We start from the raw sequence: 26,131 nt of genomic DNA, 5'->3' as shown, positions 1-26,131 counted from the left end.
AACTCTTTCCATAACACACACTGTCTCTATGTGGGTCCTGTAACATTGTAACATTCAAGACATCAGGCACATGCAGTATGTGAGTGCAGAAATGCTTTTGAACCCTTCCTTTCTAAAAGGGTTGCATGAACAGATTTTTTTTTCATAAAATAGCAACACATCATGAAGGTCACAGCTGTTTATATTCCCAGTTAGGGAAAATATATATATATATATATTTCTCATGATCAAAGTCAGAAATTAAACAGCTGGCAGGAAAATCTTGACGTACAGATCGGCAAATGATAGCGCAGAGAGATTTGGTGGGTGTGTGGATTGGAGGGGGGGGGGGGCAAGGGGTGGGGCAAAACAGCCCCAGTTATTAAAAAAATGAATAAAAAACAAAATGCAATATGGCACATCTGCGCTCATCTCTTACCTACTACTAATTTCCTGGATTCCCAGGTGTGGCTGCTGCTGTTGCTTCCACATCTGGGATTACTGGGTGTAAATCGGAATTCCAGGGAGGGTGGGGTGGGGGCAGTGGTGAGAGTGTTCTGGAGCGGCATGAGGATGTGTCAGCAGGGTTTTGGGGAGGGGTGGGGGGACAGGGCAGGGTGTTAGGCCCTGTGTTAAAATGCAGCGCTGGAGCTGCTGGGAGGTTTCAATAAAAAGGTTTAATTGTGAAAGTGAGACCCCCGCTCACCGCGCTGCAGCTAATTGGCTATAAATGAGTCCATCTGGTTTCGCTTGGCGCTGGGCGAGGCGGCGGGAGAGGCAGCGCCGCTTAACCGCTTCCCTGCCGGGCCTCTCCACTGCCTGTGCCCTGCCGCCGGCCTGTTACATAACCAAGAAGCAACGCTCGAAAAGGGCCACTGATGACGGTGAAGATCCGAGCTTTTCACTCTCCGCGGGTTCATTACAACCGCAGTGTGTGTGATGTGTGACTGCGGCTTGACCGGTATGTGATTGCAGCTGTTCTCACAAAAAAATGCTTCTAAAATAAATATAAAACGAGGCTCAAGATGGAGTTGGTGTTTGTGCTCTGTGCTGCTGTGCAGTAACACCACCGTGCTAAACCATTACACCACACATCCTGTACGCTCACCAGATATCCAGCTCCCGTGTTCCTACTTCCCTCTCTGCTTCTTAATGGTGCAGTTTGTTTTAGAACACTTCTGTTATGTAAAATCTCATGTTATGTTAAATTTCCTTCACATCGCGACAAATGTCAATAAATTTAAAAGGTCTAAAAAAAAATCTAGTTTCTCTGACTGCCCCAGGCTCTGAAATCAGCCATTCCAAATTTCACCTTGCCTGAATCTTAACAACCAATCAGAACAGTCTGTCTGCAAGGAGGCTTCCATACCTGTCTGTCATTCCTGTTGCACGTTCACACTGCAGAGATAGTGATAAAGCTAGCTAGCTAGTAGATAGGTCGAGATATATCTGATGTAAACTTAAATAAATTGTCAATTAGCTAGTTAGTCATTGCTCACTTGCTTGCTTTTTAAAGCTTTATTAACACAGCCAGCTAGGGATAACTTTACTGCTATCAAGCCAGCAATACTGTATCAAACCAATAATATCATGTTTGCAAAAGCCCACAGCAGTAAATAAAAACTATAGCTATGTTCATTGTTTACGTTCATTGTGTGATTTTATTGTGTTTTATTTTCTACCTGTGAATGAGACATGATGCGCTGCACTCCTCTCGCTGCTTTTCAGCGCTCTCTCTCTCTCTCTCTCTCTCTCTCTCTCTCTCCAGTACTCAGATGTTAGGCAGCATGTGTACATGTGTTTGGAGGGAGGGGCTTTGGAGGGAGAGCTGAGGGGAGGGGGTGGGAGGTGGTGGAATGGTTTTTTTTCTTCTTCAAAATCTAGCTGTCTCTCTGGAAGCAAATGTGTTTATCAGGTGAATCAAGTAGAAAGAAATTAGCCAGTCAAAAAAAAGTTCTGAGTTCCTTCCTCCTTCCTTCCAATCAGAAGCCAGTTCCTTAATTAGAGAAAAACGCTACCAGCACGCTGTCTGATTCTGAGGAATCGTCCTGGATCAGGGCCTTGGTCTCTGCAGGGATAGACAGAGATACTTAGCCTGGCAGAACAGCAGAAAGGAAGGAAGGATGAGAAAAACTAATCTTTCTCTGTAGATGAAGGAAGAGGAAAGAGGAAAACGGAAGGGAAAGAGAGATGGACAGATACAGAGGAGACAGAGAGATTGAGATAGGGCAGATTAAGAATGACAGACAGAGAAAAGAGGAAGTGCAAAATACTTAGTATTGATAGAACGAGACGGGAGCAGACTGTATTTTGCTGGCAGGGCCAGTGCAATCAGGACACTGTGTGTGTGTGTGTGTGCGCACATGTGTGTGTGTTTATGTGTGTGTGTGTGTACGCACGTGTGTGTGTGTGTGTGTGTGCAGCTTGCTAGTCAGCAGACAGAGCATGAGCACCAACAATCTGGGGCACACTCATAAACACAGTGTGATCTTTCCATCAAATATACAGAATGCACAGGTATCATTAGCAGCGACTGAAATTAAGAGTCGTAGTGTAGTGTAGTGTAATGTAGTATATAGGTAACTTAGAGGTTGCCGGTTCCCAGGCAGCGGCGCTGCAATTGTAGTCTGCTGATATTTCTTGTATTTGCATATTTCCTTCGACTGCTCCAGGAAATATGCTGCTGCTTTTATGGATTTGAAAAAGCTGTGTAAGTCTGTCTGTATGACTGAAATCATAACAATAAACTGTATATATGAGCATATAAGTCTCTAGAAATGCGTCATCATTGTGGGCGTGGGGCGGGGGGGGGTGAGAGTTAGAGACACACACACACACACACATGCACACACACACACCAGGCTAATTAATGAGAGGATTAGAGCATTCTCTGATCCTGGGACCTGCTCAGCTCTGCGCAGCTCCCCCAGCTACACTCTTTCATTTGTACCTCATTTACAGTCAGCACGACTAGATTCCCCTGCGTCTGTAAGTGTGTGTGTGTGTGTGTGTGTGTGTGTTTGTATGGGTGTACACATGTGGTGTGTGGGTTAGTGTGTGCGTGAATTACAGCAGATTGAGGTGAGGTGTCCAGGACAGAGCAGGGGAAACAGAGATCCCTGGGACACCCCCTCCCCTCTTCCCAGTACCTGCAAAAAAGCCTCCCAACACACCCATTATGTTCATTAGACTATGCAAGTGCTGAACATCTGTGGGGATTGCCGTAAATCAGTTATTTATGGTAGTTCTCTAAATTATTCTCATTTTTTGACATATGATCTATTTGCACGGATGTATATTTCACTGAAGCAAATTAGGTTCAGTGCTTTTCTCAAGGGAACAACTGCTGTGCCCCACTTGGGATTTGAACTGGCAATCTCTGAGCTACAAGCCCAGTCCCTGAACTGCTAAACTGCACTGTCCCACATTGAGACACTGCAGAGGAAAGACTACAGGATGCATAACAGGAATCAATCGCAGAGGCACTCATTGAGGGAGTGTGTGTGTGGGCTGAAGGAGTGGAGGCTTATGTTACATAATCACAATCTGAATTTAAATTGAAACAATCTGAAGATGCACTGAATTAAGTACTGAGAACAGCTGTGTGACTATGTGTGTGTGTGCATGTGTGAGGGGGTGGGTGTGTGTGTGTGTGTGTGCGTGTGTGCGTATGGGTGTGTGTGTGCGTGTGTGAGTGTGTAAGGAAGGTGGGAGGGATGTTTTTGCATAAGTAAATCAATAGTGTGTGCGTCTATGTGTGCATGTGTATGCATATGTGTGGTCAAGTGTTAATTTGTGTCAGAGAGGAGAGCGAGATAAAAACAATCAAATAAAGAAATGTCCAGAGACCAATGAATTCTCCATCCGGTTTCATTCATGGATGGATACCCTGCAGTGATGGCAAAATGAGCTGGACCAGCGTCAGTTCTGGGGTCCAGCAGAACCTCCTGTTACAAACCGGTATCACAGATTCTATAGACCCATCAGATACTCAGCTCCATGTTCGGAAGTTCTGTCTCCGTACTGTTGAAACAGACACATTCGCAATTTGATGCATCTTCTGCAAGTTCATTAAGGAGCAGTCGTTATGTCTACAGCACTGTGTAAATGGACATTCTGCACTGTAAAATTGAACTGGAGACACCTGTGACCAGCCGGAACCTCCTGTGATTAGAAAGCACAGAATACAGAAGGAACATAGGAGCTGAGGTTGAGGTGGGGAGGCCGGTAGTCTAAGGAATCTCTGCCAGTGCTGATTAGCAAAAGGAAGTACAGAGAATGAGGGGCAGATGTACTGGAGTAGAATGTATTTTCATCGCATTTCTTTGTTGACAGGTTTCCTAGGGGGGCAGTGGAGTTTTGGAGGGTTGAAGAGATGGGACACTGCACTAGGGACACTGACTCTCACTTAGATAAGAATCTGTCTCTTGTACCCTCACTTTAAACCATTCACTTGATGCGTATTACTTTCAAAATGGCTGCCAGAGCCTCTGAACACCTCTCCTCTTACACACTGAGAGCATGCACCATACTTCCACTTTCATTTTTCACACTGAATGTTTCTCACATTTTATACTGTAAATATCTTTCACATTTCATACGAAGTATTCTCCTCTTTTACACTGAAATATCTCTCTTTCATGTTGAATATGTCTCCTTTCTTGACAGCTGTTCCTGGAACAGTCTGAGGACACTGCGTGTGAGCGAGACTTCATTTACACGGAAACCCAAAAATAATTACACCCAGCTCTGGTTAAGACCCAAATACATAGGAGGTGACATCACAAATGAGCAAACAGGATCTGGAGATGGGGTGATAATATCGCCTCCTCCCAATCTGGATTTCCTGCTGTTGAGTGGGTGGAGAGAGAGAGAGAGAGAGAGAGAGAGGGAGCCGGAGCCTGCCAGAAAGACAGAGATGTCTATCGCTGCTTGGGTCGGAAATGAGGGCGGGATTAGAATCCTGCACCACACAAACCCTGGGGCCAAACCACATGGCTGTCCCCTCTCCCGGGAAACAAAAAAATATATAATTGTAAAGCAAAGGGGTGCATTCCTCTCCTCTCCTATCTGCCTATCTCTCTTGTTTTCGTTCTCATTTTTTCTCATTCTGTCTTTCCGTCTGTCTCTTTCCTTTCTTTCTCCTTATCTTCCCTTTCTCTATTTTCAGTGGATTTATAAAATGCAAATGTGTTGGTGCAAAAGAACGATCATTATTTCATCAAACAATTCTAAACCCATGACGTAATAAAAAAGAAAAAGATTTTTTCAATAAATAATAACAACATTAACAATGCATAAACACCGTAAATATATATAATTAGAAGAGCAACGAGCAGCAAATTCATCAAAATGATCAGCTTAATATAGCCGATTAAAGATTAAAGCTGTCCTCTTTGTCTCTGTCAAGAGGAGGAGAATGAGCAATATGATGCAGTGAGTGTTGTCAGATGTCCGATCTGTCTCTTGCCAGTGAATGGTGTGTCCATGGAACCTGGGGAAAGTCACCACCTCAGACACGTTCCACTGAACCCTGCGATAACATCTGCTCTGACATTTCCCAACCGTTATATTTGAAAGAAGGTGGCGATGACATTATATTTAAACATTTAAAAAAAAAAATGCCCTCAAATGCCTTTTTCATGGCCGACACTTTCAGATGTCTCATTGCAAGCCACATGAAAATAGAGATTGCGGTAATCTTCCGGAACTATTTATGGACCCATGATGGGTCACACGCTATGGGGTGGGGAACACACTGCCTTGTGACCTTGGATCTCACAGATTTTTAAAAATCTTTCTTTCTTTTTTTTTTGGGGGGGGGGGGGGGGTTAACTTCTGGAAACATTCTTGGAGCATCAATGTAAACTTGCTATTGATAGCTCACTACTTTTCACACAAATACTGTTCATCTTTACTTTGATCAAATTGCAACTGCCATGACGTATTACACGTTGATTGAGCTAAATGACCATTATTTAAAAAAAAATTTGTTTTTCTTGCTCTTGGTCTTGGGAAGGTGTGTTCAGTCATGTACTTAACCCTTGAAAGCATACGTGGTCTTGGACTTCTTTCCCATCGTCTTGCAGGGCTTTGACATGAACACTTGCAGTCATAGGGTAGCCTCACCCTGTACGTATGACTCTTGGTCTCATTAAAACTAAACTGGACTTTTTCCATTACTTCAGGTCTTCGACAAGGTCACACTAATAGCTCTGGAGATCTTCTATAACTCTCAAGACGTCTTGGTGCTTCCTGATCACATGATCTCATTCTTATATACAGTGTTCATGGTCAGTCTTGTACTTGGGTCTCAGGCAGGCTGCTTGCTCATGGCTCCACTGGTGGGCTTTCAGCCCGTAACTTTTTTTGGACCAGGTCCTGGAGCCACACTGGTTGTGTTTCTGTATCCGTGAGCCGACGGCCGCTCTCTCCAGTTCTGGTGGAGCCATTTCAAGGGGAGTGTGACGTTAATTTCTCAGGTTGAAATGTAATTATGGCCAACACAGCATCCCCCTCCTTTTCCCACACAGAGAATTAGCTACCAGGCATTTTAAACCTAATTAATTTTCCCACCCGGCTGTAAAGTTTGAGCTGCGGTGCTAATGGCTACAGGGCTAATGCCGTTTAACATTAACAAAGCACTAACCCACCCTATGTTCAGAGGGAGGTTCAGCCTTGTTAAAAAATGTTTGTGTAAACTTATGACCTTATCTTTTCCCAAATCTCTCTCAAAATTAAATTCAAAAATACTTTGCTGGCATATTCATAATAGGCATACTGCCAAAGCAATCATCTGCATAAAATGCTAATCAATAGTAACAATAATATTTCATATCAGAGATATTCATATTTACATTAATAGCCTCTTATTGAATATTATTTTCTTTCTTTTTACTTTTAATGAGAGGGAATGAAGCTGCCTTAATTGTGATCGCACTGGAACAACACTTCTGCTCATTTTTCCACTTAAAACTCTGACCTATTAACTTCCCTGGCTGTCGTCATCCCAGGATCTGAGCCGAGGGATACGGTTGGGAACCCTTCCTGTAAAAATCAAAACAAGAGCAAAGCTTGCTGTCCTCCACTGCCCCCTGGTGGTTCTTGCACATTTGCACACACACACACACACACACACACTGGAAAAACTTCAATGAGAAGTCCCTATTCTTTCACACACATAATAATTACTTGCACAGCAATGTGCAAAACTGACTTTAAATGATTAACATGAGTGGCCGTGGCTGTTATTTGTTGAGCAACAATGCAATAACAGCCCCATGCCTAGCCCCACAGCTTTTCGTGTTCCATGATTCGCAAACCTCTTCAATCATCGCAGAGTTTTAATGAGCGGGCGGGCATATGGCCACCGAGTGAGTGACGGGACTGTCCTGTCTGTCCATCCCATGTGTTTATTCCTTGTTTAAAAAAAACTGCCTCTAACATATTTGCAAGAGTTGGTCAAAATTTGCAATGGTTGGAACCGGATTGGTCTCGGCTGCGCCGGCTGGTGGAGAGAGCACGCGCACCTGTGTTGCGTTAATTAATCAGCACGTGTTTTCCTCTCCACATTCGGGGCCGAGGGCGGGAGCTCATACCGGGAGTGCGTTTCTTTATTTAGTTTCTTTGTTTAGTTTTTGTTTACGTGTTTAACAGAGCACACAACTAAAGTAAACCGTCACTGGAAAGTGTTCGCTCCATTTTACTTTCTTTTGTCTTTGTTATTTTAGTTTTTTGTTTTTGCCTGGAACCCGAGGGAGAAGGGTGAAGATGTTCGTTTTTTTCATGTTTTGTGTGGGTGCGCTCTCTCTCATGTGACAACAAAGGGTGTTTCCCGGAACTTCCGCATCTCCCTTCCAGGGGTGTCATGCTGACCTGCGACAACAATATTTCAGGTACGGAAGATGAGAGGGCAACCATGAGCTGCCTTTACTCTGTGGTACAAACTTTAATTAATTATGCAATATATTTCCCCTCAAACATTCTCAGCCCACAGGACACACCCACAAAACATTTTGCAAAACATGGTGAACTGTTCAGATCTTGTTCAAAAGAGAATGTTGGAAAGGCAACCAATATCTACAAAGAAATGTCTTCTTCTATAACTAGCAAAGTACAATGAGTCTGTGTGCTAAATTTACAGAGCTCCAAATATCACCAATCCAGAACCTGTGACAATGCTGTGTTTAGACTGCAATCTACACCTTAATTAGATGAACACTCAGGTTCTGATTAACAAAGTTCTGGTATGGCAGACAGGATAGTAATACAGCAGCAATAAACCATTTCTCCCATGATCCTTTGCACATGACTCAGACATTTTGATCAATTTAAGTTCCTCCCTCCTCCTATCCAGAAGTTTCTGCACAGCCCTGTGTTCCATAAAATTAGGCCAGATTGTGCCGTCTCTATAATTAAAGCCACTTCTGCTGCACTAAATGTAATTATTTTGTGTTTGGCTCATAATATATAGGGTTTTTCCAGCTTAATTAAAGTACCCAGGCCCCTCAGTGCCAGTTGTGAATGGATAAAATTAAAAAGGCTCAATCTACATTAGTGTAATATAATTAAATGTGTTTTCTTGGGTTATAATGGGAATTAGGAATGGTGTTCTTTCTGTGGTCACCATCACTTTGTTTTTTCTTTTTTTTTCTGACATGCAAACTGAATGGAATCAACTATCTGCTAAAATAATACTTTGAAGTTATAAAATGCTTGCAGTACGCATTTAGGCATTTTCATAACACAAACATTCCTGCACATCACAGGACAGATGCTTGTGGACGTTCAGGGATGAGAACACTATGAACACAACCAATTGAAAACTAGAAATGGGGGGTTTAAAAACAAAACCAAACTTCTAACTTTCAGGCCACACCATTCATTCATCCTCACACATAGACCATTCTCTGGACAGAGCCTTAGACCCTCATTTTCTGGACTTGAAATCGGTACACCCCCGATGGCACAAAGCTCCAGTGAAGTTGCCAGATCAATGCGGGATCCCCCAAATGTCAGCAAGAGGAGTCAAAGGTAGATTGAGGATTTTGAAAGGAGGTATTGGGAGAACTGTCTTGAAATTTTGAAAAATATTTTGCAGGATTAAAAATCTCAAGTGCCTGATTCAACTCAGAGCCATTCCACAAATTTGTCTATAATCTAGGTAGATAATCATATCATACACAATAACAAACAATAACCATGCAACTAGTACAAAAGAAATAACACAATTGGTTCATTTAAAAAAAAAAAAACTATCTCGAATTAGATATGATATCTGTATTCAAAATTGTTCCATTTTCAATTAATCCATACATCTGTAAACTTTGTATGGTACCTCTGTTAAAATCAGGCAGTTTTCATCGGACCTCTGGTAGGGTTGGAAAAAAGCATTCCTATAACCAGGTTCTGTGCACAAATTTAGCACATTTGACCACATGGGGGCAGCAACACACCGCTTCCAGGGAGGGGAGGCAATAGGTAAGTCAACAGAATCAAATGGCACGTCAATTTGATCTCACAAAACACAGCAGAAGACACGTTTAATTGACATAAAAAGCCAGAATTGTTAGCCCCTACAGTAAAGGTAATAGTCTGTTCACTTAGCTGTGGAAATTCTTGCAGCAGTATCACGATTCACTCCAAGCAAGGGGGTGTAACTCTGATGCTTCTCTTGTATAATCCTCTTCTCTTGCTGTGCCACAGGCCATCTGTCCAGCCCTGCCCTCTGCCCCATGTTAAAGCCTTATTCTGTGCTTGGCGTGCAAGTGGTCTACTATCCCGGTCTGTCTACTATAATCTATAGAAGGGCAGTCACACACCCATCTCCTGTCACTAGGACTCATGTTCACAGGCTCTTGTTCTCTCCTCACTAATCCATTTAGACCAGCTTTGGAGAACGGACCACTGTATCAAAGCTTTGCTGTTAAAATAATTTACTTTGATTACAGCATAAACAAACTGGTTTTTAAAGATATCTGGATTTGTGCCGTCAAGTTCTTTAATTTGCAGGGACAAACGGGTCATGCCTTATGAGTGTGCATCAGATAGAAATACAAGTCGTTTTAAAATGACATGGAGAATGAGCTTGCAGCAGAGAAAAACAACAAAAGACCCAGCGGTAACAACTGTTGCTAATGCATGCTCATTCATTCCCCTGTGTCAAACTGCTCCACAAATCCCACATCTATAAAGCACAAAAAATAATCATGTACTGACAAGCTATTGAATATAAATAGAACTAGCAATCAGAGATGCTTCAAGAGGAAACATGGCAAAATCTGTAAGGAGAAACTTGAACATGCTTGTGAAACTGACTGACCATGACTTCTGAAGAAATGTCAACCGAGATGAAAAAAGAAAAATCACACAAATTACCATGAAAGCTACTTTTTATTTGAAGTCTGCATCAATAAAAAGTTGAGAGAACTTTTATAACATATATATGCCAGTAAAACAGGGAAACAAGCACTGACAGAAAAAGGAAACTCGAGGAACACCAAGAAACAAAACGGCAGAGACAAACTAGAAAACTTTTAAAAATGCATGTGACATTAAGCAGTGCAGTTTAAGCCAGCTCCTCTTCTCCCTCCTCCTCAAACTCTCCTTCCTCTTCTGCAGTGGCATCCTGGTACTGCTGGTACTCAGACACCAGGTCATTCATGTTGCTCTCTGCCTCCGTGAACTCCATCTCATCCATGCCCTCTCCAGTGTACCAGTGAAGGAAGGCCTTGCGCCTGAACATGGCGGTAAATTGCTCAGAGATGCGCTTGAACAGCTCCTGAATGGCAGTGCTGTTTCCAATGAAGGTGGCGGCCATCTTGAGGCCACGAGGTGGGATGTCGCACACAGCGGTCTTGACGTTGTTGGGGATCCATTCCACAAAGTAGCTGCTGTTTTTGTTCTGCACATTCAACATCTGCTCATCCACTTCCTTCATGGACATACGTCCACGGAAAACAGCAGCCACTGTGAGATAGCGGCCATGACGCGGGTCACAGGCAGCCATCATGTTTTTGGCATCAAACATCTGCTGGGTGAGCTCTGGAACTGTCAGGGCTCTGTACTGTTGGCTCCCCCTGCTGGTGAGGGGTGCAAACCCAGGCATGAAGAAATGGAGACGAGGGAATGGAACCATGTTGACGGCAAGCTTGCGCAGATCTGCATTGAGCTGGCCAGGGAAACGCAGGCAGGTGGTGACCCCGCTCATTGTGGCAGAGACCAAGTGGTTGAGGTCGCCATAGGTGGGCGTAGTGAGCTTGAGTGTACGGAAGCAGATATCGTACAGAGCTTCATTGTCAATACAGTAGGTCTCATCTGTGTTTTCTACCAGCTGGTGCACAGACAGGGTAGCATTGTAGGGCTCAACCACAGTGTCTGACACTTTTGGAGAGGGCACCACGCTGAACGTATTCATGATACGGTCGGGGTACTCTTCTCGGATCTTGCTGATCAGCAGGGTGCCCATGCCGGAACCTGTACCCCCACCCAGGGAGTGGGTGAGCTGGAAGCCCTGCAGGCAGTCACAGCTCTCAGCCTCCTTCCTCACCACATCCAGGACTGAATCGACTAGCTCTGCCCCCTCAGTGTAGTGGCCCTTTGCCCAGTTGTTTCCAGCACCACTCTGGCCTATGAACACAGTGAATTAACAAAATTAGCATCTTGACAGATGTAGTACTTTTTTTCCAGAGCACAAATAATCAATCATCCTTCCTCCATATGACTCGGAAGGGTTGATTATTCCATTTCAGCCATGCATTACTTTATTTGTACAATACCCCCTTCTTTACACCTCAGAAATTTCCACTTACCAAAGACAAAGTTGTCTGGCCTGAAGATCTGCCCAAATGGTCCGGACCTCACAGAGTCCATCGTGCCAGGCTCCAGATCCACCAGGACAGCACGGGGGACATATTTGCCACCTGTTAAAACAATTAAAAATGAGATGAGGTTGCACAATTTAAAGTGCACATTTGTTGAATCGCTTGGAGAAACAGAAATGGACTCTCACCCGTAGCTTCGTTATAGTAGACATTAATCCTCTCCAGCTGGAGGTCACTGTCGCCGTGATAGGTACCGGTGGGATCGATTCCATGCTCGTCGCTGATCACCTCCCAGAACTAGAACAAAGACAGGTGTTTGTACCATATGGCTGCCAGGTAACACAAAACCTACTGTTTAGTGATATCCAATCTCCTCACTCCCAGAGCCAGCTCTAGGCAACGACAGCAGTCGCCTGGGAGGGGGGCAAACTAAAGGGGAACGGGGGAATCCACGCTTTACATACATGAAAGTCAGCAGTTACAAAAGAGGTCCAGAAGTATAATAAGTCCAGAACAATGTACACTTAATTAGCAGCAACCGAGTTCTGTAGCATTAACAGTGGCTTAGCTGCCTCTGTAAAATTACAGGGAAAAGTTGCAGCTACTACCGTTGTGCAAATTATTGTTCAGGAATTTCACATTATAGACCTCTTTTGTAATCATCTGAGAAAGTGCTACCCAAATGCTATTAAAATCTTCTTGCACACAGACGAATGCAATGCAAGTTTGTTTTTCCCCCCCAAAAATAAAGAGGAATCATTGTTTTTTTTAATGCTTGCTTTTTGAATTGGTTTTGCTATTTATTTTTTGTACAAGTGGGTCACATAAATGATATTCTTGCCCACTTCCTCAGTTCAATAGTGAAAGGCAAACGTACATTTTATTAGTTGTTGAATACAGTGACACTGTAATAGAACGTTAACTATAAATATTTTTATAATACGTCGCTATAATAGCCACCTGCGAATGACCCAAGTTAGTTTTAGCAAGCTAACTAAAGAAGCCGAGAGCATGTGCAACCCCGTAACTGCTGGATATGTGTGTGCGCGCCTATTTCGAACGATGGCACTGGCTGGGTCGATTAGCAAGTAACATAGCTATCCAATAAATGTAAAACTATTTTTGTGAAAGAACTATAAAGCTAGATTGTCAGATTTATTGGTAGTACAAATGGCTAGCTAATTCTAGTAAATTAATGTAACTTTAAAACCGATGTACCCCGCTATACTATTCCATATGCTTATCAAGAACGTTAGCCATCTAACCGATAAGAGCAGTGGTGTAAGGTGACTAACGTTAAGTTGCTAGGAGACGGTGGAGGACTGGCACGTCGCAATTTACGCTCCAACAGAATCGGCTAGAACCAACTAACAGTTTTAGTTATTTAACAGCAAACTTAAGTAAATCTTTTAAAGACCTATTAACATTAACTTTAGGAAATAAGTTATGTTCGCAAACTACGTTTATTTGCACACATCTTCGTGAAATTCAGCAATAGCTAGCCCAACAGCAATGCTCAAATTGTTATGCAGCAACTTTAGATAGCTACCAAGCAAAGTAGCTAGCAAAAAAGATATGTTCGTGCGTTAGTCTAGCCATCTGGTGAGCCATCAAGTAAACTTGCCAAGCAACCACGCTTAATACATATTTTAGCAAAGATTACTGGTAGTTGGCTATCAAGTGAATTTCCTCCAAATGAGACGGCTAATCGGCTAGCCATGCAAACACTTATTTGACTCCACTGACAATTAAGTAAGACAGATAGATAACGCCAGCTACAGTAACTACATTGGTCTCATTTTTTCCCACAAACATTCCACCTCAGACAGCAACCAACCAACCTTGGCTCCAATTTGGTTTCCACATTGGCCAGCCTGCAGATGAACAATTTCCCTCATTTTTTAGAATAGTTGAACAAAATCGTGCTATGTGCAGGAATACTTCGGGCTCACTCAGAGTCCTAGTTCGAAAGACGCTCAGCTTCTTGACTTCAACGGTTGAAAAATCCCACAGTGGATTTATACAATTCTCAAACCATTCATTTCAATTGTTGCTGTGGTAACCAGTCATAACGAAATCAAATGGCTACAAAAACTGTCAATCCCAAAAATACACAGTCTTATTGGCTAAGCGATCAACCTCTTTGGTGTTCTCGGTTTTCATTGGTGTGACGATGTTATTTCACGTAGTCAATGGTAACGAATAGCCAAACACTTGGAGGCCAGACAACCGTAAAACTGTATTCTTGAAACCAGTTACGCCAAGTAGTTTTTTTTCAGCGGGCAGAGCAGATGTATTACAGTTAGAAAATAAACTGCTGAACAAACTTGTATGAGTTGTAACCTAGCAGCCGATACTTGGTATTGTTGAGACTCGCAAGAAGTCTAGCAGCTAGTGAACAATTAATAATGAGCATTTGGCTGAACTCTTGTACATTATTGTTGCTGAGTGACAGTGTTGCTAGGTTATAGAGGAACAAGTTAGTTAAATGTAAGGCTCGGTAATCGTATGTAAAACAACGACTGGTTACCTAACCAATCATTTATGGAGGACTAAATGTGCCAAAATAAAATAAATAAATAAATGTGGAATTAAATAAATAAATCATTTAATAATTAAATAAATACTTCATTTTATGTCGATTAGACTAACGCATGTAATCCGAAATGAAAACAAACTTCAACAGTTAACGTGACGTTTAAATGCTCCCATTGATAGGGATAATCAGTTGTGATTAGGCTTTGTTAAAGAGGTAGCGAGTTAGGGATGGAAGTACTGTAACCTGGGAATTTATTAGTTTATTTGCGCATAGAATGCTGAAGAGGTAGTTAAACGTTAGATTTTTTTTGTTCCGTGCGTAGCCTACCTAATTTGGCAACTCGCCTGCATGGCACCTGTACTCTCTTGTAAAAAGAAAAGTGTGGCACGTTCGAGCATTTACCACATGCTTGAACAGTGAAACGCTTAAAAACGTTGAAGCATGTACCCATGCACATGTTGTCAACGCATTCGAAATTGTCACAAGCGTCATATAGGGGTGGAAATTAAGACCATCGAAGTGGCCCAGGCTGACAGGGGACTAAAAAAATATGAGAACATAGGATGAATAACTTTTTGCTTCAAGAGAACTGCAAGTCTGCAAAGGTAGTTATTTGAAGTGTTAAATGGTTGATTATTATGCTCTGGAGGTGTGGTTTCAGTAATTGTGCAGGATTTGGGTGGCCTGGGGTTGTGGGGCCCAAAATCCTTGGCGATGCCCCTGGTCACTAGCATAAGATGCTTGTAACATACTATTATAATAATACTACTGTATATTATACTAGTATAAATAGGAAACAATGTTCCTCTGTGTGATTGTATGCAAAGGTGAGCCAACATGGATCATACTATACCACCAAACTATTTCTGCTGGCAAAGTGTATATTGATAAGAACTGTATTAAAAATAAAAAAAGTAACATTGTTGTCGCTACAAACACCTTCCAGTAAGTTTGTCTTGTAGATACTGCGAAAATAGTTCCAATTTAAAAAATATTCTTCAAATAATTTGACAAAGCAATGCAGTTTGACAGCTATTAAAATGGTGCATCAAGTTCATCCCCTTTTTGTGGTTATATTTGCAATTTGTCTTTGCACCGGCCAAACCTAAAACAAATTCCCAGTTTGCGAGCAGTGTCATCTTATTTGCATAATTAATTTATAAAAATTGTCAGAAAACTTTAGTCACAAAACCATATCCTCTCAGATAGTGTTGTGCATTCATGAGAATAATAAATATTTTGGGCCTTCATCTTTATGTTGTGTCACTAGTTGTTTTGCAAAGTTGTGAATACAGGGCATGTGTGATGGAGCCGAGTTATATTGTGCTTATAATAAAACAAGTACGAACGCATAATGTACTTTCAAAGGCTGTTTTATTGGGCATTTTCTTCTGTACATAAAGAAAGAAGGAATGGTAAAGACAACATATAAAATTAAAGGGACAATGACTGAATAGGATACAATGCTCAGCACATCAGTGAAATGTTACAGCTCAGTGTATATACAAAAATCAGTTTAAGCCAGCTCCTGTTCTCCCTCCTCATCCTCAAACTCTCCCTCCTCATCTGCAGTGGCGTCCTGGTACTGCTGGTACTCAGACACCAGGTCATTCATGTTGCTCTCTGCCTCCGTGAACTCCATCTCATCCATGCCCTCTCCAGTGTACCAGTGAAGGAAGGCCTTGCGCCTGAACATGGCGGTAAATTGCTCAGAGATGCGCTTGAACAGCTCCTGGATGGCAGTGCTGTTTCCAATGAAGGTGGCGGCCATCTTGAGGCCACGAGGTGGGATGTCGCACACAGCGGTCTTGACGTTGTTGGGGATCCATTCCACAAAGTAGCTGCTGTTTTTGTTCTGCACATTCAGCATCTGCTCATCCACTTCCTTCATGGACATACGTCCACGGAAAATAGCAGCCACTGTGAGATAGCGGCCATGACGCGGGTCACAGGCAGCCATCATGTTCTTGGAATCAAACATCTGCTGGGTGAGCTCTGGAACTGTCAGGGCTCTGTACTGTTGGCTCCCCCTGCTGGTGAGGGGTGCAAACCCAGGCATGAAGAAATGGAGACGAGGGAATGGAACCATGTTGACAGCAAGCTTGCGCAGATCTGCATTGAGCTGGCCAGGGAAACGCAGGCAGGTGGTGACCCCGCTCATTGTGGCAGAGACCAAGTGGTTGAGGTCTCCATATGATGGTGTGGTGAGCTTGAGTGTACGGAAGCAGATATCGTACAGAGCTTCATTGTCAATACAGTAGGTCTCATCTGTGTTTTCTACCAGCTGGTGCACAGACAGGGTAGCATTGTAGGGCTCAACCACAGTGTCTGACACTTTTGGAGAGGGCACCACGCTGAACGTATTCATGATACGGTCGGGGTACTCTTCTCGGATCTTGCTGATCAGCAGGGTGCCCATGCCGGAACCTGTACCCCCACCCAGGGAGTGGGTCAGCTGGAAGCCCTGCAGGCAGTCACAGCTCTCAGCTTCCTTCCTCACCACATCCATGACTGAATCGACTAGCTCTGCCCCCTCAGTGTAGTGGCCCTTTGCCCAGTTGTTTCCAGCACCACTCTGGCCTATGAACACAGTGAATTAACAAAATTAGCATTTTGACAGATGTAGTACTTTTTTTCCGGAGCACAAATAATCAATCATCCTTCCTCCATATGACTCGGAAGAGTTGATTATTCCATTTCAGCCACGAATTACTTTATTTGTACAATACCCCCTTCTTTACACCTCAGAATTTTCCACTTACCAAAGACAAAGTTGTCTGGCCTGAAGATCTGCCCAAATGGTCCGGACCTCACAGAGTCCATCGTGCCAGGCTCCAGATCCACCAGGATAGCACGGGGGACGTATTTTCCACCTGACATATGTTAAAGAAACAATTAGGGCATTTGAGCATTATCTAATACAAACAGTCACCCACACATTTTCAAAGCGCAGACTAAAATGGTAAATACCTGAAGCTTCATTGTAATATACATTGATTCTGTCCAGCTGCAGATCGCTGTCTCCATGGTAAGAGCCTGTAGGATCAATGCCATGCTCGTCACTGATCACCTCCCAAAACTGAAAGTTTAGAGAGAAAAAATAAACAACTTATATTTTTCTACCATTTAAATATGCAACATTTGACAAAGGACAACATGTGGAAGAATTAATGCAATGTATAGCCTAGTGTTAAATTATTTTAATTCATTAGGTCTTTTTTCTATGATTGGAAGGCAAGTAATTGTGACTGCATCACTATCATAGAATTACACAAATTGTATAACACTAAAAAAAAAAAAAAAAAAAACAATTGTGGTTTGGTTTAATAATTTCATATAAAGGTATTGCATAAAGGTATAGCATGGTATAGGAAAACATACAGGCAAATCTCTTCAGATAGGGTTGTCAATTAAAATTAAAAAAATCTACTTTATAAATCTATATTTTTCCTTTATTCACTTTGACAGACTTAACGCTTTTCCATGTTCCTACAAATCATTCTAGCTCAAATCATCTCAAGCGCGGAGGGGTAAAATTTGAGCTCCCAGGCGGTAGCATGTATGAACTATGAAGCCGCGCGCGCTTTATGCACCGATTGGTTGGACAGTTGATTATTTGAATTCTAAAACCTACGACGTCATGCGCTACAACGTGCCGACGCAGAACCCACGTCCGCAAAGAAGGAATTGGCGAGTCATCCTGAATTAAATGTAGGCTACTATAAGGGCGGCTAACATCTGCTTGGCCAGTATATTTTAATCATACATATATTGACGTTTTATAAAATGACGTTATATAAAATTAGTGAAAGCTACGATATTCATTTAAATATACTTTAAACTAAACGTACAGTTCGAGCAAATGAACGCCGAAACAAAGAAGCAAGCGGTGGCGGCCTTATCCAGTGCCACAACGCAGTAGAAAATTAACGTGGCATAGACCTTTTCTACAAATTTTTCCACTTTTTGCCGATTGCTACGCCATATAATATTTTTTAAAGTGCATAATTTATAAGATTGTTAGCCACCAAAGCAGAATGGTTCGATTTAAACGTTTATAGAGGGAAATGCAAGATGTAGTTTTATTTGCCCGTCATTTCAAATCTTTGTGTTCTCTTGTTTAACACAACCTCACAAATTAAATACAATTATAAAACGCATATAAATATGGATTTTTAAAATGTAAAAGTACTAACCTTTGCTCCAATCTGATTACCGCATTGCCCTGCTTGAAGATGCACAATTTCCCTCATTTTCGTTTAGAAAAACTCGTAACCTAGTTTAAGACAAAAAATATACGAAGTATCTTCTGCTTACACAATTCTTTTAGCACAGCGACGTCAAATAAATGCTCCACTAGCGGATGTTCCCGGTTTTGATGCAAGATATAGGACGACACCATCAGCAGCCATTGGCTGGTATTTCAAAACGCCTACTTTCTGCACTTTTAAAACCAATCGGAATGTGAACATACAAGCAACTGTGATTGGTTAAGGACATATGACATTCAAATTAGATATTAGAAATGGTAACTGCGCAACACGATTGAATGCTTTAATGTGGGGTGTCTCACGTTCCAATAAGTTTTTAAATAATTAATGATTTTGAGTGGAGTGGAGTTCTTTTTCTTACCTCTTTGTTACGCCCAATTCCAACTACTGCATGGAAGGTGATTTTGATGAACCATTGCTACTTTTTAGGTTTTCCTATATAAAGAGTTCCGGTAATACCATGCACCTCTCGGAAACATTTGCAAGCTATGTATCGCTTTGCACCAGCTGCTGATTGTGATCAAAACAAGTGTGCGAAACTGGTTGCTGTAATTTATGTTATGTATGATAAAGAAATACGTTCTCGGTACATTCGACATGCTTTTCACAGTTCTGTGAAATTTGTGTATATGCAATGGCCTGCATTTATGCACAGATTGTTAGCCAAGGCAACGGAAACTGGGCGTGCACGATTTGCAGTAGCTTTTGATGTCAGCCCTGGACCAGAAACATTGCAACATTATATTGCCGGCTTTTGTGAAATCGTAAAGCATGAAAACAAATGCTGTACTGTTGCGTCCATTTGATATACAGTGGCAATATAAAATTAACATTTAATTCTGTCCACAGCTGAGTTTGTTCGGAACAAAGTGGGTCCATTAGCAAGAACGTAGGCTAATGCATGTTGACTACGCTGTTTTTTACTGGCTTGAAAGCACTTATCCTTTGTTCCTGCAGCAAACAGGAACACCTGGGGTAAAGCGGAAAAATACCAAATGTAAAATCGATAGCAGAGGCTACATGGTGACCTAGCATGCTTGAGTACACGGAAGCCGGTGCAAATTAGATAGCAAAAGAGGACCGTTGCAACCTCTGGTCTAAAAATCCCCACTGTGGCAAATGTGTGATTTTTAAATCGGTGATATCCACTCCAGCAATCAATCAGATCTTGTCAGATATAAAGTATTAATCCAGCGGACTACCCCATGTGTTGTAATGGCATTATAGCATTTGCTTGCCTCGGCGACAGTTTGGATCAATGGGCGATTTAGAAGGGCACATGTAGTATGACAGATACAGCTAGATTACAAAACCAAGACGTGGCTCTATCGAAGAAAAGAAGCAGCAAACGATTAATAAAATGACTGTTGTTATTCATTATACTGGGTTCCATTCGAGAACCATATTAAGGAACAGCAAGTAACATCCTGGATTAAAAATTAAAAAAAACGTTAATGTAATAAATATGCGCATGACCCGCTCAAGGTGCGGAACAGAAAACCAGAAGTGCAGGAAGGAAGAACGGGTGTGTGTGCGCGCGCACATGTGTACGGCTACGGGCGAACTAGCGGAGTCAATTCTGTGCTACGGTGATACTGCTCTTTCGAGCACATCCTGCCGCGCCTTGTTCCACTTATAGCGGTGAGAAACCATTGTCCAAAAATCAGGATTGAATTTCAGCTGCACAAGACTGTTAAAGTGGAGAGTGAGCTGCCGACAGAAGCTCCAATGAGAAATGCCATGCATCCAGTCATTCCGCAAAAATCGCAGCAAACAAGTAGGACAACATGGATACGAAACTAAGACAGATTTCCCTTAGCTAATTATCCCGCAGAAGCTGAGCTGCAGTCTCGTGATGCAACCAGGGGTTCAATGGTCTCATTAGGGTAGTTCAATATGATAAAAGCATGCGGGTAAAACAGAAAAAGATCAAAGTTCGCATAGCGCAAATGCCTAAGACCTCGTAATGCATCAACCAACCCTTTGCAAAGCCTAATCTTGCAGTGTAGGAAAACAGACGGTTCACTTGTTTAACCCTTTTAGTTACGTTAATCCGCTTCACACTGAAAAAAGACGGTTTAACAACCAACGTTCTGGCCTCATACCCGGTTCGTCTTGGCCAGGCCTCCGGGGAGCCTTCATTATTAGCTTTTATTTGGCATTTATTACCACCGTTAAGTTTTATTTATACAACGATTATGAATTTCATATTACACTTTTCCTTTATGACACTGAATAATAATTAAAAATTGTGTTTTATTTGCATATTACTGAACGTATTAGGCCTAGCTAATTGGCTAAACCTAACGTTAAACATTTTGCTAGCTAAGCACTTAGATTTGCTGGTGTAAGCCTACAGGAGGCTGCAGTGATTTTCTAGAGCCACGCTACGGCAAAGATGCTTGTGCCAGGAAGCGTCACGTGAGGAAGAAGTGCATTGAAAACTGGGGCGCTGGCAGGAAGAGGTGAGGCGTGGGGCAGTCAGTGGTGCCCTATTAGGACAGAACGGCCTGCAGGCAGTTGTGCTTATGTGGAAAATACTGAGATACATTTTCAAATGTGTTGTGCATTCTGATTTTGTGTTTACAGGATTCTTGCAACTGTATTTAATGTTACAGTGGACATTTTCATCTTTTTTACTTTATAACCGATTCATATGAAGTTATATGTTATTATTATTATTTTTGCTACCTTATGTATCTTTAAAAGTAGGTTTTTTTGCTTTTTGTTTTAATAAATCCACTTTTGCCAGTTGAGTACTGGTTTGGATGTAGGCTTCGTTAGAACCTAGACATGTTGTTGGTATGCATTGTCTTGTAAATATGGAGTATTTTTTTCTTGTTATTTCGAGTAGAAATCCTGAGAAACTGACACCATCATCCACACAAAATGTAACTATATCAGCAATTTTCTTCCAAAGGGCAACTATTTGCTCTCAGGATGGGATCCTTGTTGTAGCATCAGTGCCACACCCACATCCTGCACCGTTGCACAGCCCAGACCCAGCCCAAATGGCCAAAACACAAAGCGCTGTATTTGATGCTGGAAGGAGGGCAGCCAAGCGTGCTGACATGATTCCCGAAAGATACAAGTGCTCCCAGATCAGCCTCTCCCTGCTGGTGCCCGCTGATTGGCTGTGCAAATATTCTGCATCCCATCCCTGTGATTGGCTGCTTCTGGTGCAGAATTAAGCCCCTGCAGTATGAATGCATTGGGCCTCCCTCGCAGTGATGAGGATGCTGGGCAGCAAGTGCATTGCTCATACGGAAGAGTTTTCCCTGGGGTGCAGGTCGGTGTCAAACTGGGCAGGGCCTGCTTTTGCATCATGTTTAAGTGGGGGGATGGAAAAAAAGCAATGCTGTAACATTGTAAAAGGCAGCACAGCGCACTACAACGTGCAGATCTGCTGATTAAAGAATGGAAAGTAGTTGGCGAATAGTTCTGCTTTTAGTGGATTGCAGTGGTACTTATTTTTTTTCTTGGTGGGTGGAGTATTGTGTTTTTTTCTCTCCACTAGAACAAGGCTAGTTCAAGGATGTTGGGTGAAAGAAAAGGTTCACAGTCATTAAGAGCCATAGGCAGTGCTGGGCTTGCATTGTGGGAGGGTCATCTCTGTACATTTGAGCACAGCACTTTGCTTGCCCTGGTGTGTATCCAGCTGTGTAAGATATAATGGATCAGCCTTCGACTGAAGCACACATTATAGTAACGGCGTCTGCTATGAATATAAATAAGACGATGTTATCAACACAGAACAAAATGTGCCACATCCATTTCAACCCCCTGTCCCATCCCCTTTTGACTCTGGTTTCGCCCTACTAAAGGCAAAACAATTGATAGTGGAAATGGTTCAAGTCCATTGTATTCAGTGTAAAGAGCGGTCCTTCTCTTCATTTGAATGAATGAATGAATGAGGAGGGGGGTATGCGCATGGGGGTGTGAGATTACAAACATATGAGCATGAGCCACATTTTCCTCTGGCGCTTGTTAGCCGTAGGTAGAATTTACCTGATGCACACAGGATTTCTTACCACTGCAAATTGTATGATATGGTTTTCACCATAAGTCAGGTGTGGGAGTCAGCAGTGTTCAGGTAAAATAGATGAGCCTCAGTCTTTCACAGTGCCAGGTAGCACAATCTTGTCGCACTAAAAATAATATTTAAAAACTTTGTTCCGTTCATTGGTTCTGCACATCATCGGAAACAATCGAAGAATAATCACTGAACTTGTTAATGAATGTGTAACATGGGCTCCACAACCTAATGGATTTAAAACACACTTCCTTGTCATCTGCCTTTTAATTTGAGGCCAAATGAGTTGTAATTTGAGGCCCTGATGCGTGTCTTAGAGAAAGCCTTTATCAGAGGCTTTCTTCATTTGTGACACCTTTGAAAACAAGAACGACGGTACATGTCCCGCACCTGATAGTGGGAACGCTGGCAGGCACACATTAATTAAGACTGATTAACGTGAATCCAATGTTAATGCAACGTGCTGCAATGCTAATTCTGGAAACAATGAGTGAGGTACTGCAGCTGATGTAAAATCAATGAGCACAAAGACTGTTGTTAGGCAAATAGGGCTGTGTGAGTGTGATATAACTAGCACAATGTGACATAATTCTTTATTGTATAAACAGCCTTCAGAGTGTTTCACCACAATCTTTTTCTTCCAGTCTCTCTGAAACGGGATTGACAAAGGCACCAGACAGGCTCGATTTTTCCATCATGTTTGTGAGGGAAAGGGACACATTTGCTGTGCAGTATCTCTAGTTTACACACAAACCTCATTTTGTGACTGGTAATGGAAGTGCCAAAAAAAGAAAGCTAAGACGCTAAGACGCTAAAGCTTTTGGGTTCCGCTGTATTCTCCTGCTGGAAATTGCAACACAGACCAGTTCAGGATGGTCAGTCGCAAAATGGGGCAAGGAGCGCTGTATCCATTTCTGAATTTTATGCCAGCTTAATATTTAATCATCCCAATCATGTACATGCTCTGACGTTTTAGCCAAATTATTTGATAAGCTAATGAACGACAGCTGAAAATGGTTCTTGCGTCCCTACATGAAACTGATCTAACGTACGGGCGAACAGGCAGAGGTTTGCATGGATAATTGAGCCAGGCGTAATTGGTGGAGATGAGAAGCTACGTACGCATCGGCCCTCTCGGATCATAACCCACTTCCCCTAGCTTGTCAGATTGTCACCAGCTCAGGCTGTTTTTTTCTGACTCCTTTGCTGGTATTGCATAATGAGGAAGTTCACCATCTTGAACTCTCAGGCTAGCAGTATACAAATTAGTTCACCAGCTTCAGAGGTGGAAAGTCTAGGTGTCAGAAAGTAAAAGTTCTGCCATGTGTTTCTTCCCGTGAACTCAACCAGTTGATTTTACCTATTAGTTTTACCTCCTGACTGAAGAATTGCACTACTTAGCAAATCCAGGTGTTAGTAACAAAATACTGGGGAGGACTTTTACTTTCCGAATCTGGATTTTCCACCTCTGGCCAGCTTGACCAGCATAAACTAGCCATAAGACCTGCAATGGCCCGCTTATTTTCAGCAATATTGAAACATTCATTTGAAATGTAAATGTAATGTGTCCCATAGTGGGTTGCATTATGAAACTGAAACAGAAACCAGACAAATGATGAAGGTGTGTGTGAGTGAAACATTATGTACGCATTACACAGCATACAGGACTCCCTTACTCTGTTTGAAGGGGTTATTGTTTCTCCTGCATACTTGTGTGTAAAATATAATTTCAGTTGGGCATAAGTATTTTTTTCTGCCTTTGCATTATAAAATGAAAATGTAGCTGCGCAGGTGTGTGCATTCCGATGGGAACTGGGTTATTGTGAACAATAGGGCCGCGGTGAGAGGCGTGGCTTCGAAAGAATGCACTTTGACACCCACTGTGGGGTAGGATGGGCGGGGTCTGGGTTACTAGGGCGACGTCTGGATCGTATTACCACTGATCTACCTTACTGTACTCGAGACGGGGAGGGGGAGAGGGAGATCATATTTCACATCCGTGGTGTCATATTAGGGCTGCTTTGAGGCACAATGCACAGGCTCATCGGTTACGGTAGATAAAGTACTATTGTGTAAATATAGTACTATATATTGATAAATGGCATATAAACTCTTCACTGTTATTGATGGGTTTTTTTACTTTTTCTGAGCTATATTGTGTCTTATTTTCTTGAATTTCTGCCTGGGATAGTAATGTTAGGGCTGTGTAAACATAAGGGTAGCCGTTTCGTAGTACTTACTTGTTTCCAGTACACGTTGTTGGTTTTTTCTGCTAATCTCACAGTTACTGATTATAAGTGGGCCTCCTGTGCCTTCTCGGTGACATCTCGTTTTAACCGTTTCCTTCCTACAACTAAATTCACTTTGAAAATTAGCTCATGTTCACACAGGCGTGTGTGAAAGTTTACTTGAACCGATCCAACAAAAACAATTAGAGCAGAGAGGTTATACTCTGGTGTACATTTTTCCTGATGAAGATATCCAAATTAGAGAAGGAATGAATGTGTCCTTTTAATAATATTGTGCAGTCATTATTATAAAAGCAATCCTCATTAAAGTGAGTGTATGATCTCTTTATAGAGGTATCTGCTCCTTGTTGAAATTATATAATGATACGAGACGGGTTGATCGGCACAGTTTTATACTTCCTTGATTATTGTAGTCCTGTTCAAGGTTGCAGACCCAGAAAAGTTGCCTGCCTGACATTCCATACATGGTTTACTGACAGAACTTCATAAATGTCAAGTTTGTTGAACCAATCCCCAACCCCCTTCACCACTCCACCTCTAAAGCCCTGCTCATGTTTTTAAAACTCAGATTACCCAATCAGCTTATGCTCCAGCTAGCAGAGCCAATCAGCCATCTCCCCGCCAAGCCCGGCTGTTTTTCCGGGGGTTTTTTGGCGGCAAGGACGACGTACCTGGGGCCCAGTGGCGGGGGGAGGGCGGACGGTGGGGGGTTGGGGTAGGAAAGGGAGGGGATTCATTTCTGTGTCGCGCAAAAACTGAAAACAAGCTGGAGCGCCCTGCCCTGCCCCCAGCCTGCTCCCACTCACGGCCTCCTGCTGTTACCCTGCCCCTCACCCACAGCTCCCCAAGCTTAAGCACGTCAGTGGAGGTTAGCGCAGAAAACTCGCTCCTTCCATCCCCACTCCCTCCCTCCCTCACTCCCTCACACACTCTATGACTACTACTGTTTTAGTCCTGATTATTTAAAACATTTTTATCTGGCTTTGACGTGTACATAGTCTGCTTTAAGCTACAGGCCTTTTAATTCTACGGGCCAGTAGTGTTTTTCGGATGCTATTACACAGATCATGTTTTTACCTGCAATATGTTTGTACAGCTGTATATTTTACTGAAGTAGTTAAGTACCTTGCTCAAGGGTACAACGATAATATTTTGGCTAAGAATCAAACCCGCAACCTTTGAGTTATGAGCCCCGTTTTCTAACAATTATAGTACACTGCCGCCCAACACTGGCCCAT

General features: G+C 42.5%; 2 protein-coding genes and 1 long non-coding RNA gene across 3 annotated transcripts; 1 reads left to right on the top strand and 2 right to left on the bottom strand.

The window, feature by feature from the left end:
- Positions 1-10,352: 10,352 nt before the first annotated feature.
- On the bottom strand, positions 10,353-13,818 carry LOC118212602 (tubulin beta-4B chain). Its single transcript, XM_035390653.1, has 4 exons — positions 13,643-13,818; positions 11,990-12,098; positions 11,790-11,900; positions 10,353-11,607 (listed from the first exon to the last, which is right to left on the bottom strand). Exons 1-4 carry the CDS (start codon positions 13,697-13,699, stop codon positions 10,547-10,549), a joined length of 1,338 nt encoding a protein of 445 aa, XP_035246544.1. The 5' UTR covers positions 13,700-13,818; the 3' UTR covers positions 10,353-10,546.
- Positions 11,130-16,666, top strand: LOC118212603. The gene is made up of 2 exons (XR_004762277.1): positions 11,130-11,212; positions 16,526-16,666. It is a non-coding gene; the product is annotated as an uncharacterized LOC118212603 (long non-coding RNA).
- Positions 15,696-18,715, bottom strand: LOC118212601 (tubulin beta-1 chain-like). The gene is made up of 4 exons (XM_035390652.1): positions 18,537-18,715; positions 17,311-17,419; positions 17,103-17,213; positions 15,696-16,920 (listed from the first exon to the last, which is right to left on the bottom strand). Exons 1-4 carry the CDS (start codon positions 18,591-18,593, stop codon positions 15,857-15,859), a joined length of 1,341 nt encoding a protein of 446 aa, XP_035246543.1. The 5' UTR covers positions 18,594-18,715; the 3' UTR covers positions 15,696-15,856.
- Positions 18,716-26,131: the final 7,416 nt, after the last annotated feature.

The sequence above is a fragment of the Anguilla anguilla genome, chromosome 14, assembly GCF_013347855.1.
Source record: "Anguilla anguilla isolate fAngAng1 chromosome 14, fAngAng1.pri, whole genome shotgun sequence".
Lineage (NCBI taxonomy): Eukaryota > Metazoa > Chordata > Actinopteri > Anguilliformes > Anguillidae > Anguilla > Anguilla anguilla.
Note: the sequence above shows the minus strand (reverse complement) of the source record. Positions and strands in the feature narration are given on the sequence as shown.

Coding starts and splice junctions, on each gene's coding strand:
- LOC118212602 (XM_035390653.1), bottom strand. CDS start 13,699: ATGAGGGAAATTGTTCATCTGCAGGCTGGCCAATGTGGAAACCAAATT. Junction 11,901..11,989: donor CTACTATAACGAAGCTACGG/GTGAGAGTCCAT, acceptor TTGTTTTAACAG/GTGGCAAATATGTCCCCCGT. Junction 11,608..11,789: donor GCCAGACAACTTTGTCTTTG/GTAAGTGGAAAT, acceptor CTGTGTTCATAG/GCCAGAGTGGTGCTGGAAAC.
- LOC118212601 (XM_035390652.1), bottom strand. CDS start 18,593: ATGAGGGAAATTGTGCATCTTCAAGCAGGGCAATGCGGTAATCAGATT. Junction 17,420..18,536: donor GTAATCAGATTGGAGCAAAG/GTTAGTACTTTT, acceptor CTAAACTTTCAG/TTTTGGGAGGTGATCAGTGA. Junction 16,921..17,102: donor GCCAGACAACTTTGTCTTTG/GTAAGTGGAAAA, acceptor CTGTGTTCATAG/GCCAGAGTGGTGCTGGAAAC.